The sequence below is a fragment of the Balaenoptera ricei genome, chromosome 8 (genome assembly GCF_028023285.1).
Source record: "Balaenoptera ricei isolate mBalRic1 chromosome 8, mBalRic1.hap2, whole genome shotgun sequence".
Classification (NCBI taxonomy): domain Eukaryota; kingdom Metazoa; phylum Chordata; class Mammalia; order Artiodactyla; family Balaenopteridae; genus Balaenoptera; species Balaenoptera ricei.
In genome coordinates this window covers 5,250,567-5,265,999 of record NC_082646.1, presented here as the reverse complement: position 1 = coordinate 5,265,999, position 15,433 = coordinate 5,250,567, and the positions used below count along the sequence as shown (strand labels likewise).

General features: G+C 45.0%; 1 protein-coding gene across 1 annotated transcript in view; it reads right to left on the bottom strand.

The window, feature by feature from the left end:
• Positions 1-15,433, bottom strand: part of ETS1 (ETS proto-oncogene 1, transcription factor) — a 129,174-nt gene that overhangs the window by 98,679 nt on the left and 15,062 nt on the right. The window contains exon 3 of the mRNA XM_059930066.1: positions 2,743-2,887. Within this exon, the coding sequence (XP_059786049.1) occupies positions 2,743-2,887 (145 nt within the window). The remainder of the gene's footprint in view (positions 1-2,742; positions 2,888-15,433) is intronic.

Here is a 15,433-nt window from a genome sequence, read left to right as displayed (position 1 = left end):
TGTATCAATACTTCTTAGCTAAAAAAGAGAGGAGCCAAGACTTTTTGCTATGAAAATGAGACATTCTGATCCTGAGGCTATGGGTGAGTGTGGAGATGACCTCAGCTACTAATGACATGTATTAATAAGATGCAGTAAGATGTAAACTGGTAGCTATAGAAGCACCAACCAGAGCTGAAAGCGTTAAGGCAAGGGAGCTCTAATCTCTGTTGCACTGGGAGATACAAGACTTCAAAGCCTAGTGGCATGAGCTCAATATCAAAAAAACAAACAACCCAATCCAAAAATGGGCAAAGGACCTAAATAGACACTTCTCCAAAGAAGATATACAGATTGCCAACAAACACATGAAAGAATGCTCAACATCACTAATCATTAGAGAAATGCAAACCAAAACTACAATGAGGTATCACCTCACACCAGTCAGAATGGCCATCATCAAAAAATCTACAAACAGTAGATGCTGGAGAGGGTGTGGAGAAAAGGGAACCCTCTTGCACTGTTGGTGGGAATGTAAATTGATACAGCCACTATGGAGAACAGTATGGAGGTTCCTTAAAAAACTAAAAATAGAACTACCATACGACCCAGCAATCCCACTACTGGGCATATACCCTGAGAAAACCATAATTCAAAAAGAGTCATGTACCACAATGTTCACTGCAGCTCTATTTACAACAGCCAGGACATGGAAGCAACCTAGGTGTCCATCGACAGATGAATGGATAAAGAAGATGTGGCACATATATACAATGGAATATTGCTCAGCCATAAAAAGAAATGAAATTGAGTTATCTGTAGTGAGGTGGATGGACCTAGAGTCTGTCATACAGAGTGAAGTAAGTCAGAAAGAGAAAAATAAATACCGTATGCTAACACATATATTTGGAATCTAAAAAAAAAAAAATTGGTTCCGAAGAACCAAGGGGCAGGAAAGGAATAAAGACTCAGACGTAGAGAATGGACTTGAGGACACAGCGAGGGGGAAGGGTACGCTGGGATGAAGTGAGGGAGTGTCATGGACATATATACACTACCAAATGTAAAATAGATAGCTAGTGGGAAGCAGCCGCATAGCACAGGGAGATCAGCTCGGTGCTTTGTGACCACCTAGAGGGGTGGGATAGGGAGGGAGGGAGGGAGACGCAAGAGGGAGGAGATATGGGGATATGTGTATATGTATGGCTGATTCACTTTGTTATAAAGCAGCAAGTAACACACAATTGTAAAGCAATTGCACTCCAATAAAGATGTTAAAAAATAAATAAAAGAAAAGATAATTATTGATTAAAAAAAAAGCCTAGTGGCATGAATAGGATTCATGCTTATACAAACAAAATCTATATTTTGTTTAGAATTTTAAAGGCTCAGCTTTTTCATCTGTTAAAATTTTAAGTCCTTAAGTCTAACCTGTGAACAGCTACAAAATCCTCTCTGCCACCTCATGAAATGGGCAGATAGCCGAGACCTTTGTGTTTATGCTTGGGGGAACTGAGATGCCAGGCAGAAAGTGGCAGCATAAATGTTACCCTGTCTGAGATCCAAGATAGTACCAAAGAATACCTCCAAGATCAAGGGCTATTGAGTCAAGACAATATGGAACACAGGAGTCGATTTCATTCTGCCCCGGAGAAGCAGACTCCCATCCTTCTCAACCTCCACCAAGCGCTACAGCATCTCACTCTGTGTCTGTCTATTTTCAGTGAAATATACAGCATGGACAACAGAGCAAACATTTTCTTTATTTCTCCACTATTATAAAAGAAGCTTACCATATAGTTTTATAGGGTAAAGAGATACTGAACAAAAAAGATTGCATTTAAGTTAGTTTCCAGTGGCTTTTCCCCTATGTACTTCATCAGAATTACATGTTTTCAATCTGTAAGAGTTATGAAATTTCTTATGCTAAGAATTCATCCTGGGAGAAAACACTGGCTTTTTGGTATTTGGATATATTATCATACCCTGATCTCATGAAACATTGAACTTAATGTCAGAATCAATCATTTCAGAAGCCCTAAATTTATGTTTTACATTTTGTATTAAAAATAAACCAAAAAAAAAAAAAAAGCTGGCAGGTAAGCAAGGGCTAATGGAATTTGTGAGAAACACAGTGACTCTGGCAAAATAGAATGCGAGTAAAGACTCTGAACTTCTCCAGTCCTTGGGAGAGCGGCTTCTGTTCACCAGAGGGCAGCACCATGACCAGCAGGTCAGGAGTGAAGGGAATTCTGAGAGGAGCTTCTGTGAGGAAGGGTTGAAGAGAGAGAAAGGGGACGAGGGGAAAGAAGACAGATGCAGGCGGGCCTGGGCAGAGCGGGAGAGGATGACGGAAAGAGAAGACGAATGGAAGAAAGTACGTCCTGTAAGAAGGCTGACTAGCTCACATACCCTCTGTCTATCTGTCACACTTCATGACTGCAAACCTTCTAGGTCCTTTGTCAACAGCCAGGCTGAAGTGGGTAAGGCTCGGGACAGGCACAGTGGAGAGAACTATTTACAAAACGAAGACCTAAAGCAGCCTCGCGTGGGCCCATTCCTAGAGTTTAGTCTTCCTGTCACTGGAGAATAAAGTCACTCAAAGGGACTGAAAAGTCCTGGGACTTTCCATAGAACAATAGCATCCGGTACCCACGCGAGCCAGGGCAGCTGTGACGGCAGAGGATGCAGGATGCAGCCCTCATCCAATTGCCATTGTCCTTCAACTCCATCCTCAGTCTCAGCCTCTGTTTATGTTCCTACCTGAGCCGCAGTGTTCAAGACCAGTGGGCACTTCCTGAGTGGCCATCTCATCCCAGAAGGGGTAGCAAGCTCTTGGCGGGTGATAAGCAGACTGGAAACCACAGGCCATTCGAGGATCTTCGTAAGAGCTGAGAGGTCCCTGCCTCTGTGACCAGGAAAAAAAAGGAAATATATTAAGATTCCCTAATGGAAGAGCAACTTCATATCACCCATAAGTAGGAATCATCCACAGATGATAACAGAATAGAACCAACTATTGATCACCAGTCCCCATCCAAAAAAAAAAAAAAAAGATACAGGGAATGGGAAGGGTTTCTGACTTAGACTATGTATACATTTATTTTCATCCGTTTCCCCAAGCATTTGAAGAATTTTTTTAATTTTCAAATAAGGACCCATGGTTAATAGCAAGACAGAATCTTGGTCATCTTTACACAATCCTGGTTTGTTTGTTTTTTTTTTTTTATGTAACCTTACTCTATAAAAACACCATGAAAGGATATTCTTACAAGACTTTCCATTATCACAGAACCAATAGGTGACAAATGCCAAAGGAAAAACAAAAAAATGGACCTAAATGATACAAATCACTCTTTTTTCATTTAATCAATGTGCATAGGTTTTAACGATATTGATTGGTAGACTGGAATTCTCAGTTTTTCCCAACATTTGGGTACTTGTGCAACTCTCTTAGCAGTTTTATAGAGTCCACAAAATATACTCTCCACCCAGTACTCTCTAAGGAGGACAAATATACTATGTGGGAGACCATGATTTGAAGTGTTTAAGACCCTATTCTTTGAAGCCACATATACATGGATTCAAATCCTGACTCCATCACTTACTGATGGGGGGCCTGGGCCTGTTCCTTTATCTAAACCTCAGTTTACTCAATTATAAGATGGGAATAATAATACCTACCCCATAAGGTAGGAGGATTGAATGAAATAATATGTGTAAGAAAATAATACACAAAGCAAAACAAAATATGAAATGCATGTCATAAAATTATGTATTACTATATGAAATGCATGTAACAAGGAGTGTACATGGAGCCTAATATAAAGTAGGTGTTAATATGAGACCCTTAACATTCCTGGGATTAGGCAAGAAGGTTAACAATTAAGACACAAAAGAAGGAGCAAATTCATGGAAAGAAGATTTCCTAAGAATAGGAGTCTAGTCTACGCTGGCCCACCCTCAACTTTCTTTTCTTCTTTTTTATTCTTTCTCTCTTCTGTTTGGCCCCTCCACCTCCATAAAAACCGCAGTTAAGAAAACGGAACTTTGCTAGAATCTGATGTGATTAAAACTATCAACGTTAAGGTGCTAATTAATAAATGTAACCCCTCAGGTGGAATTCTCATCCCTGAAGAGTAGCTTGCTAACCCACAGTCAGAGCCTCTAACTGGAGCACCTCTTACATCCTCTCTCCCCTTGAGCGGCAGCCCCATTACATTAGATTCAATCATTCACTGTCTACACTCTCTTCCCCATTTTGCAATCATCCATTCGCTTAAGCTCAGTAAAAATAACATAAGAGGGTATACTGGCACAGAGAAAAATGGCAATCAAGACCAAAATGTAAAAGGAGGTTTTGTGCACATTAATTTACTTGATATTTTTCATAATATTCATAAAGTCATTCAGACTAGGGCTGGATGAAGTTTACTTCGGGACTGTTCCTCTTCCAGGTGGGTTAAAGGTGCTGAGAATGGAATAAGACCCTGGGGGCTGAACGGAGTCACACTGAGTTGTTGTCTATCAAAGGCTAATGTCCTTGGCTTCCGCTACCAGGAGGCCCTGGTGAGAGCCACAGGAATACAAACAGAGCAATGGCAGTCCTGCCATTTGCGTTTGGGACCGAGATTTAGGGAAATCATCACAAAGAACGCTCAGCTGAGCTTCGGTCAGAAAACGTTTCCTTAATTCTGGCATAAAACCATATTGCTGACATTGTATTTTAATATTGTAAGCTCCTGAAGCAACTACGGTAAGATTTCCTTTGTGGATCCCCAACAATCCTTTGCAACAGAACCAATTTCAAGCACATTTCCTAGATGAGCTGTGTGCTCTCAATGTCTATCCCCCTTTTTTCATATTTCTATAGAGTCTTTCTCAAAATTCAATGTCAAGTATCAGAGTTGTAGGAATAGGGTCTCGGGCGAGGAAATTCTGTATGTAAATGGCATAAAGGAGCACTCTTAAGTGACCTGGCCCCGTCTTCTTTGGGAGCAGTGTGTGCATGGTATGCCTAAACCACAAGGTCCTTGTAAGAAGGCAGTAGGTGGTACCAGTAGGATCCTTGTAGACAGGTGGTGGGTGGTTTGGCGCAGGCCCTGCTAGGATGGTGGGAACAAGAGGAGAACTTGAATTCAGGTGAAAAAGTTGAGGCTTTCTCTGCTAAGGAAAGGCCACTGAAGGTGAGGCATGATTCGCAAAGAGGTGTTGAAGGAAAATGATCTGAGCGCGTCGTAGAGGGGAGATAGAGGGTGGGAGTAAGTGGTGGGTTAGGGATAAAACAATGAGGTTCCAGACCCGGGCGATGACCACGTGACTATACAGCGAGTCAGCCCACAGCTTTGACCGACGACCATGTATAGCATCTCCTTGAGTTTCGTGATTGGCATTTTTCGTGGAGTCTCTCCTGCTCCCACAGCAGGTTCTTCGTTGTCAGGGAGGGTTCACTTATTATTTTATACAAGGAAGTCTATTTTTAAGACATATTTCCTCCTTAGCTGTCCTCAGTGGTGCCAGGGGAACCTATTTTTAAGAATGAGAAGGAGATAATGCACCGAGCCTAGCATGAACCACGAACATCTTTGCTCACAGATGCTCCTGGGAGCATCATGACCCTTGTCACCTAGACACCTGCCTGTTTATTAGACATTTCACAAACTGACTGAATACCTATTTCACAGAGTATGAAAATGACATTTTTACTCAAGAGAACCACAGAGCCAGTTCCAATTCATTATGAAACCTTCTCAGTTGAGGAGAAAGAAGCTGCTTATTAACAAGTGAGAAATCTGGGAAGCAAAGCCCCCACCTCCATGCTTGAAAAGGGCACCACCCAAAACGAGTTCAAGTCAACATTTTCCTTTCCTGGCTGCTGGTGAATGGGGGTGAGTTCAGGAGATGTAAGCAACCCTCCCAGCCCCCATCACAGTTTAGGAAACCCACCTGATGGGTCCTCACTCATTCATCCCACAGGGGATTATTGAAAGGAACTAACGTACGTCGCACACCACCCCGTGCCCGTCAGTGATCTAAGCATGATGGAGAGACGGTCACGTTTAATCCTCACCATAGCTGTGCAAGATTGGTATTCTTATCTTCATTTTACAGAAGAACAAATTGAGGCTTTCAGAGGGCAAGTAAATTTCCAAAGACCACACAGCTAGTAAAATAATGGGGATAGAATTCTAGTCGAGGTCTACCTGATTTCAGATTGTCTTTTCCTGTATCTGTGCAACGTGAACCTTGTGTGGCTCGGATTGCTCAAGCAGGGAGGCTGCCGTCTCATGATAAGTACTAGATGGATTATGATAATGGACACTTGTGAACAAATCTGTATCACACAACTAGTCTGTGCCAACTATTGTGTTAGATGCTAAGAATACAGTATGAGCAAAATACGAACTTTACCCTCAGCAGTGCGCAGACCAGTAAACAGGAAATTACAGCAAGGAGATGTGACAGGGTTAAGTACCGATGTGTAGGGGGAGGAGAGTGACAGCAGGTAAGACTTCCTAGAGGAAGCAGATTAAGGTAATAACCGAAAGGTCAAGTCAGATTTAGCCTAGAACATTCGGTGAAGGTCTACAGAACAAAAGAAGATGACACATCTAAAGGTGCCAAGGAACGTAGATGGCGATGTAAGAAAGGATCAGAAAGACTCGGCTTGGGGATATAGAGAGATAAAGACTGCTGTTTGGTAGTGACAAGCATGAGGGGAAAGTGTGCTCTTGGCAATGAGAACGCCTGCAAAGGAGAGCAATTAGCAAGAATGAGAGCTGGAGGGACAGTGTTGAGAGCCAGAAACACCAGACCAGAATTTGGCTGCAGGAGAACGGCATTAGAGGTTGTATTAAAGCTAGTAAGAGAGTGACATGGTGACTCAAGATGTCCTAGAAGGACCCACTTGATAGTGCTAAGTAGGATGGACTGAGCAGGAGCCGGTGAGGAGGCCGACAAGGCAGCCGTGGTGCCCTGCAGAGCCATGTCAGAGCCGGGGGCACAAACGGAAAAATCAGTACTACTGATCCTAACTGTATTTATTTATTTACTTATATTAATTTATTTTTGAAATTAATTTATTTTTGGCTGCATTGGGTCTTCGTTGCTGCGCGCGGGCTTTCTCTAGTTGCAGTGAGCAGGGGCTACTCTTCGTGGTGGTGCACGGGCTTCTCACTGCGGTGGCTTCTCTTGTTGCAGAGCATGGGCTCTAGGCACGCGGGCTTTAGTAGTTGTGGCACATGGGCTCAGTAGTTGTGGCTTGCGGGCTCTAGAGCGCAGGCTCAGTAGTTGTGGCGCACGGGCTTAGTTGCTCCGCGGCATGTGGGATCCTCCCAGACCAGGGATTGAACCCCTGTCCCCTGTGTTGGCAGGCGGATTCTTAACCACTGTGCCACCAGGGAAGTCCCCCTCACTGTATTTAAATTTTTTAGTTCTTTTAATAATTTTTGCATTCATTTTGATTGTCAAAGTTATTGCATTAAGATTTACGTAGCTTGAGTACTGCATTTGGGGGCCGCGCTTCAGCTTTGCCCCCATTTGAATGCTTCCCCTCAGTTCCGGTGCTGAGCGGTAGCCAGTTACGAAGAGTCGGATTAAGGTCATGAATGTAGAGGTGAAGAGGAAACAAGAAGTGTAAGATACGTTTCAAAGGAAGAGTCAACATGATTTTATGACTCATAGGAGATGAAGGCAAGGGGGGATCCAAGATCATGCTTAGACTGCTTGCTTTTATAATAGTGGAAATGGTGAGTTTAAGTACATAAGTAAGGAGGTTGGAAGAATATTTCACTTTAGGTTGTGTTCAGATGGAGAGATGGCAGAGCAATTTGGCGGAGAGGTCCCTAAGGTGGCAGCATGACAGGAGAAGACAGGAAAGGATACAGTTAGATCCAGGAGCGTAAAGGATCTAGTTAAAGTATAGAGTCAGGGAAAATGGCAGTTAAAAAGAAAAGAGAAAGGATCAGAAACGGCTCTACCACACCATCCAGCAATTGCATTTCTGGGTATTTATCCAAAGAAAACAAAAACACTAATTTGAAAAGATATGTGCACCCCAATGTTTACTGCAGCATTATTTACAATTACCAAGATATAGAAGCAACCTAACTGTGCACTGATGGAAGAATAGATAAAGATGAGAGATACACACACACACACACACACGCGCGCGTGCGCGCAGAGGAATACTACTCAGCCAAGAAAAAGAATAGAATCTTGCCATTTGCAACAATGTGAATGGGCCTAGAGGGTATTATGCTGAGTGAAATAAGTCACACAGAGAAAGACAAATACTGTATGATTCCACTTACATGTGGAATCCAAAAAACAAAACAAATGAACAATAACAAAACACAAACAGACTCACAGATGCAGGAAACAAACGGATGGTGGCCAGAGAGGAGGTGGGGTGGAGGGATGAGTGAAATAAGTGAAGGGGATTCAGAGCAGTTATCAGATAAGTAAGTCATGAGACCACAGTGTACAGCTTAGGGAATGTAGTCAGTAATATTGTAATAAGTTTGTATGGGGACAGACAGTTACTAGACTCATCGTGGTGACCTTTTTGCAATGTATGAAAATATTGAACCACTATGTTCACTTGAAATTAATATAATATTAAGTCAATTATATTTCACTTTTGAAAAAATGGATCTATAAGGTTGCCTGTCGTTGGGAGGAAAAGTGAGGGAGAAACAACAAAGAAGGGCCAGTTAAAGACACAGGAGGAAAAACACAAAAGTGTTCGGTGCGGGAGACACCAAGGGCAGAGCTTCAGAACCGTGTGGGTTAGCAAGCGGCTGCTAAGGAGAGGGTGGTATCCACGCAGCCCCGGAGGGCCTGGGTCCCCTGGGTGTCTCAGGAGAGCACGCACTCCTGCCCTGCTGTGTCACACGCTGTGATGAGCCCCCCCCCCCATCTCCAGGGGGCAGCACTGCTGTCCTTGTCCTCTTAGAGGCGTCAGAGGACTCGAGCCTGCAGCCTAAATGCTTTGCCTTTCCGATCCTGGAAAGAAACAGCATAAAGCCCTGAAGTCTGGAAACTACTAGGACGAGGGACACACACTTGTCTCTGCTCCAAGGTGAGCCAGCTGTGACGTCACCACCACAGCCGACCACTGTCCCCCCTGCTGCAGTCAGGGCTTCATCTACGGTATTACGTCCCCCTTGTTCCCCTGTCCCGCCGGTTCCCCTCTCCGATGCTTCCACCGGGGACCTCCGTCTCCCCTCCCCACCCACGCGGCTCCCTCCCTGTGGCCGCTCTTCACCCACCCCCCAGCCCTGCCAAACCTCACAGCATTGCTTCTGCTCAGAGCCTTCCTCCCCTCTGCCCCCTCCGAAGACCCCCCCCCAATTGGAAAAGAGGGAACAGGGGAGTCGTTTTTCAACACTAAATCGCAAACTAATGGCGGCGGCGTTTCTGTAAGCGTTCGTTTCTGTCTTGAGCCAAACAGCCTTCAATGTCCAGGTATTTGCCCCTCAAACCCTTCCTGACCCTTCTCGTGTATGTGTTACTCAGAGCACAAACTCTGTGGGAGTACATCTGTCTTTTCTTTAACCGACTTCAGAATTTTAGGGTTTAGCCTTAGTACCGGGCCATAAACATGTAAGACACATAAATATTTCTACATGCTGCTGTGCTTACAAAAATATACGTGCCCAGACGCAAAGCTGCGTTAACCCTGGCTGGGTGAGCACAGGGGTGTGCCATCCACGGGGATAACTGTATCATTCTAGGCCTGGCACACACGTTCACACACTCCGGTAGGAAGACAGGAGACTGGAAATCAGGAAGCCTGCGTTTGAGTCCTGCTCTGCCCCTAAGGAGCCGCGTAGCCTCCAGCCCGTCTCTTAACCTCCTTAAACCTTTGCTTCCTGAGGACGTTGGCCCCGATGATCACCAAGTTCCTTTCCAACTGCAAGTCTCCTTTTTGCTGACCCGTCCACATTCTTTCTCCTGACCTTGTAACTGACAACCTTCATTTGATAAAAAAAAAAAAAACCACCCCAGGGTGGAAAAAAAAGCCTAGAGAACCAGAAGTTGTCATCATTTAGATTCATGTCATACAATGTCCCCTTGAAAGGTATTAACGCCTCCATGTTGTTTGCCTTCATTCTTCCCTGAAATGTGCTCCCATGCCGTTCTGCCACCACCTTTCCCATTTTTCAGTAGAGAAAGTGAAGTTAGGAAGTGCCTGCCTAGCTGCTGAACTATCCGGGGGCTCTCGCATGCTAGGTGCAAGTCTGTGCAGTAAATGGGGAGTTTCTCATCTTAAATCCTTTCACCTCGTTGCAGGCAGTTGCCCTTCCAGGCTGGCTGGACCAACTCTGCAGACCTGTCATCGAGTCTGGGCTTCCTCATCCTCAGAAGGGGCTAGACCAGCCAGCACCTCTTTACATTCACGGAGAAGCGCTTTTGGCATCGCTGCGGGGGAGGAGTCTGGGGCAAACTGCACCTGGGGCACCTCTGCTCCAGGGGGGCACATGCATCTTGCTCCCTCGAGAAAAAGGAAAGAGGCGACACGGAAACAACCCTCAGCTCTCCCACCAAGGGGGAGGGGGCGAGGGTGGTGCAGCCGCAGGAGAGGCAGGAACAGACAAAATAGGAAACCCTCAAAGGGCGATTTAATTTTAGACTCAAGGCCAGGAAATTCTTTTTAAAACAATAAGAGTGATGGGCTTGGGCCCTGGCGTAAGGGCAGGCCGGACCGGTGTAGGTTTCTGAGACAGAAAAGAATCTGAAGCACAGAGAGAGCAGAGGTGGGAATAGTGGATTCTGCTCTCCATGAAAAGCTGTGCTTGGCCTCCCCACGGGCCATGTGGACCACAGCTGAGGCCACCCTGAGACGCCCCCAGGCCTGGGACTGCAGACCAAGGCAGGGGAGGGGGGCAGTGACCGATGCTGCAGCTTCTCACGCCAGCCTGAGACCACAGTCCCCTCCACTCAAGACACTTCTCGGTGGGACCTGCCCCAGTCCTGGGCGCCTGGACTTGACATTCTCTCGCTGAGAGATATGGGGTGAGATGCGTGTCACACATCAGCTTCCACTCGCTTAGCGGGAAGCCTTCAGACTCCCAGTGACCCCATGGGGTCCCAGCCTCAGGCATCCATCCCAAGTGTGGAGACGGAGAGTGAAGCTGACTCAGAGCCTCTGATAGGACACTGGGAGAACCTCCCATGGTGGAAAAACTGGGCAGGGATTCCGATTTGCTCAGCGCTCTACAAAATGGAGTTCTGGGGGTTTTTTGTCCTAAATTCAACTCAGCATGAATAAAGTGTATGAATCCATGAATTGTCATAAATTCTTATCCATCCCCACATTTCTTAAGAATGATCAAGCTGCATTTGATGGTAAGGAGTGTCCTAAGCCAGGAGCCGGGAGATCTGGACCATACTCCAGATCATACTTCTAAGCTCGGGCAACTTAATTTAACCTCTCAGGACCTGAATTTCCTAATATTGGGAGATGGCCTCTAGGTTATATTCTGGCTCTAAAATTCTCCAGTTTGTGCTAACTGAACCCAGTATCTTAGAAAATCCCCACTTTCTAAGATGATGGAAAAATACACAACATCTTTTTTCCTTCACTTTTTCTGACTACCACTAAGAGTTATGGTTACAGATCATTTCTTAAACATAATGTTCCAGCAACCTCTCCAGAGATAAAGCCATCACCACCCCAAGGGACAAGAAAAAATTTTCTTTTCCAGTTTCCATTTACATTCTAAATTTCTTTTTCTGTATTCTCATTTCTCTAATCTGGAATACTTTATCCACTGCTCTCCAGGATTCCCAGAGAGAAGGAAAAGGCATGTGTGCTAAGCTTCATAGAAACAAGCACCAGCCCTTCCCAAACTCCCAAGAAGTACAGGGACTGCACAGACACCCCTGTGAACACATCCTAAGGCATGTGGGGTGGAGGTGAAGAGTGCGAACAGCACTGGCTAAGAAGGGAATTGCTTCCCAAGGAAGCCCAATTAAACTGCAATTACTCAAGATAAGAGAAACAGGTCTGTTTACACAATGGGGTTGTAAACCACCAGCCCATTACAAGAGAACTTTGATCTGGTGGCAGGGGAGCTATTTCTAGTGCAGGGTAGTGATGAAGCAAGGAGGTTTCTCAACAAGAATGTCTCCATCTTGACCCCCATAGCCCCATCTTGTTCTGGAAACACCCTTGTATGGACAATCAGTGGAATCATCTCCACTCCTCCCTCTATGTGTCCATCTCACATGACCAAATAATCCAGAGAAAAAATAGAGAAGAGGTGCTAAACACAGGGAAAGGGAATTAACTGAGGTCATATTTGTGGCTGGTATCACAATGACCTGACATGGTAAGTTATACTCCGTGCTTATTTTGCAGATGAGGACATTGAGGCTCAGAGGAAGTAATCTGCCCAAGGTCACATGGCTGCGGAGTAACAGACCAGAATTTAACTCAGGTCTTTCTGACTCCAAAGCCTAAGTGCCTTCCATGGTACTTGGCCGGGCTGCGTCCCACAGCTGCCTGGCCCAGGATGGAAGGCTCGGAGCCTTCCATGTGCTCTGGCCCTCTGGACAGTTACTTGCCCGGCATATCGCTGTATTCCCAAAGGCCTGAGCGCTGAGAGCAGATGAGTGGGCAGTCGTCTATTCCTTCCCTCTGAACAGTTCAAGGTGCTTCCTAAGCTCACATGGCTCAGGGGCCATCGATCCTCAAGGACCTCCTCCGCATCCTCCTTGCTGGTGAGGTAGCCAAGGACAAGGACGTGTTTGGTCAAAATTAGGGGCAACCCATCCTCCCATGCCTGCCCTCCCCCAGCTCTGCGGACTCAGCGGCATGAAGGGGAGGATGACACAGGAGAGGACCAGGGCTTCGAGGGACTTCCAGGGGGCACGGCGGGCTCGCTGAGCCAGCATAACAGGAAGGAACGCTTCCTCCCCTTGGATGAAAGGGTCCCTGACACACAACCCATATTAAGCACCTGAAAACGTCACCCCCTCCAACACAATGGCCAGACAACTTCCAGAAGTGTCATTTCCCTACCACCCCAGCTGTGATATCACTTCTTTCATGAAGGTCTCCCAAGAGGCTGACCTTACGAGGGAGAGAACTTGTGTCCTGCTTTTGACAAAGGGGTCCCGAGGCAGATACTGTGAGTTCTGTGTACAATGGCCAGTACCCGAAGTATGGGATGAATTTTACAACTGTCGCTGTGATTATTTTAAGGCTTCCCCTGGTACAGCAAATGATCAAATCACACTAATGCCACCTCTAACACACAAATAAGGAATCTGAGATTTAGCAGACTTCAGAGCCTAGAAAATATTCGTGCCCTAGTTTAGAAGATTGTTTCTTGGACAACTAAAGCAGCCTGCTTAGCAGAACCCCTCATAACATGGATATAGTCTCACTTTTTGTTTTCTTTTTAAGATTTCCCTTTCTAACGCAATAATTACGAGTAAATACACACAGTACCACCCCACCCTCAAACCTGATCTTGCGTCTATTCTAGGGCAGGGCTTCTCAACCTCGGCGCTACTGACATTTGAGGCTGGACCATTCTTTGCCATGGGGAACTGTACTGTGCAGTGCAGGAAGCTTAACTGCATCCCTGACCTCTACCCTCTGGATGCCAGTAGCTCCCCCGCCCACCAAGTTTTGACAACCAAAAATATCACCAAATATCCCCTGGGGGCAAAATCACCCCCCAGATTGTAAAGCAATTATACTCCAATAAAGATGTTAAAAAAATCACCCCCAGATTAAAAACCCACTGTCCTTATGGTTTTCCTTTCACCCTCAAACTTCCCATGCCTAGGACAGTTTCTCTTCTTGGTGGTCCAGGCCAACTAACTCAGAGACCAGAGCGCCGGGCAGGAGGACTTGAATGATCGGATTAAGCACCACTGGTTGAGCTCCAGACAATGAGGCTCCAACAGAACTGAGAAGACTCAGGTGCCTGGGACGTTAAAGTTCTTGTCTGGGAAAGTCAATGAAGCTGTACTCACTCCTCCGCGAAATCTTAGATTGGGATTGGGAGTGTGAGGTTTGCTGGTTTCTCTCATATGCCAATGTCCCAAGGTTATATTCTGTAGACAGTGTAGAAATTCTTTGACTGTTATTACAGCCCAGCCTAAAGTTGGATGGAGGTTGTCTGTAGGAGCTGGCTCATTGAACTTGAGCTTGTACTCATCAATTTTATTTACCTATTTTTTTTTTAATTAAAAAGGACGTCGGTGAACAAGTCAGAGGACTCTTCTGCATGTTCTATGGTTTGCCTAACCAGTTCCAGTGATGGAGAAACTGAGGTCCAGAGAGAAGTTATGAGCGGAAGTGCTAGAACAATGACATAGCAGTTCTCCCATGTCACTTTCTGCTATCACCCAAGCAACTCTGAAATATGGGCGTGAAAACGATCCCACGTGCTGATAACGTTTTTCAGGTATGGCTGCTGGGGATGGGGATAAATGGGTTCTTTGTTGTGAAACCAGTGGAAACCATTCAAAAGGCCTTAAAAATATCCAGGGTATTCAGCCAGGGCTGGGGTCTTCGCTTGAAAATACCACTTAAGAGTTGTTCTTGGTTTTTTTCTAAATTTCATACAATTTCCAGGTGCCCTGTCTAGGATAACTTAATATTATACCTGCAGTGTGTATACTTGTAATAAAATTTATTTCAGTGCCTAAAATAAAATAAATACAAATTCGCATGGCATCGCTTTTTCTGACAGGTTATTAAACTTGTTTAATTGGATTACAATACAGGCAAAAAGAATTAACATAGGCTGGCTTTGTTTTTGTTTTTGTTTTTTTTCCTGTCCTGCCCCTAGGTTCATCAGAATCATTGTTTTTAGATTCCGTATATATGTGTTAGCATACGGTATTTGTTTTTCTCTTTCTGACTGGCTTCACTCTGTAGGACAGACTCTAGGTCCATCCACCTCACTACAGATAACTCTGTACGAAGAGTTATCTCTTCGTACGAACGAAAAGTTTCGTTTCTTTTCATGGCTGAGTAATATTCCATGGTATATATGTGCCACATCTTCTTTATCCATTCGTCTGTCGATGGACAGTTAGGTTGCTTCCATGTCCTGGCTATTGTAAATAGAGCTGCAATGAACACTGTGGTACATGACTCTTTTTGAATTATGGTTTTCTCAGGGTATATGCATAGGCTGGCTTTTAAATCTACCTTTCCAAGTCAATGACACATTTTGCCCTGAAATCACAGTATCCTTGTTTACTTTAACAAATCTCTACAAAATCACCTTTAAGAAAACTTTAGTGTCATTTGTGCTGACCTTAGATGATAACCTTTGTGTGAGAAGCAGAAGGAGTCCTTCCCTGGCAATGTCTCCAGCCCTATGGACCTTAGCAAGCCTCTTGGCAATTTCTAAGCAGAAGGGAATAAATTTTGGTCTGGACTTGTGTGTGTGTGTGTTTTACACATATTTCTGAAGTAAAT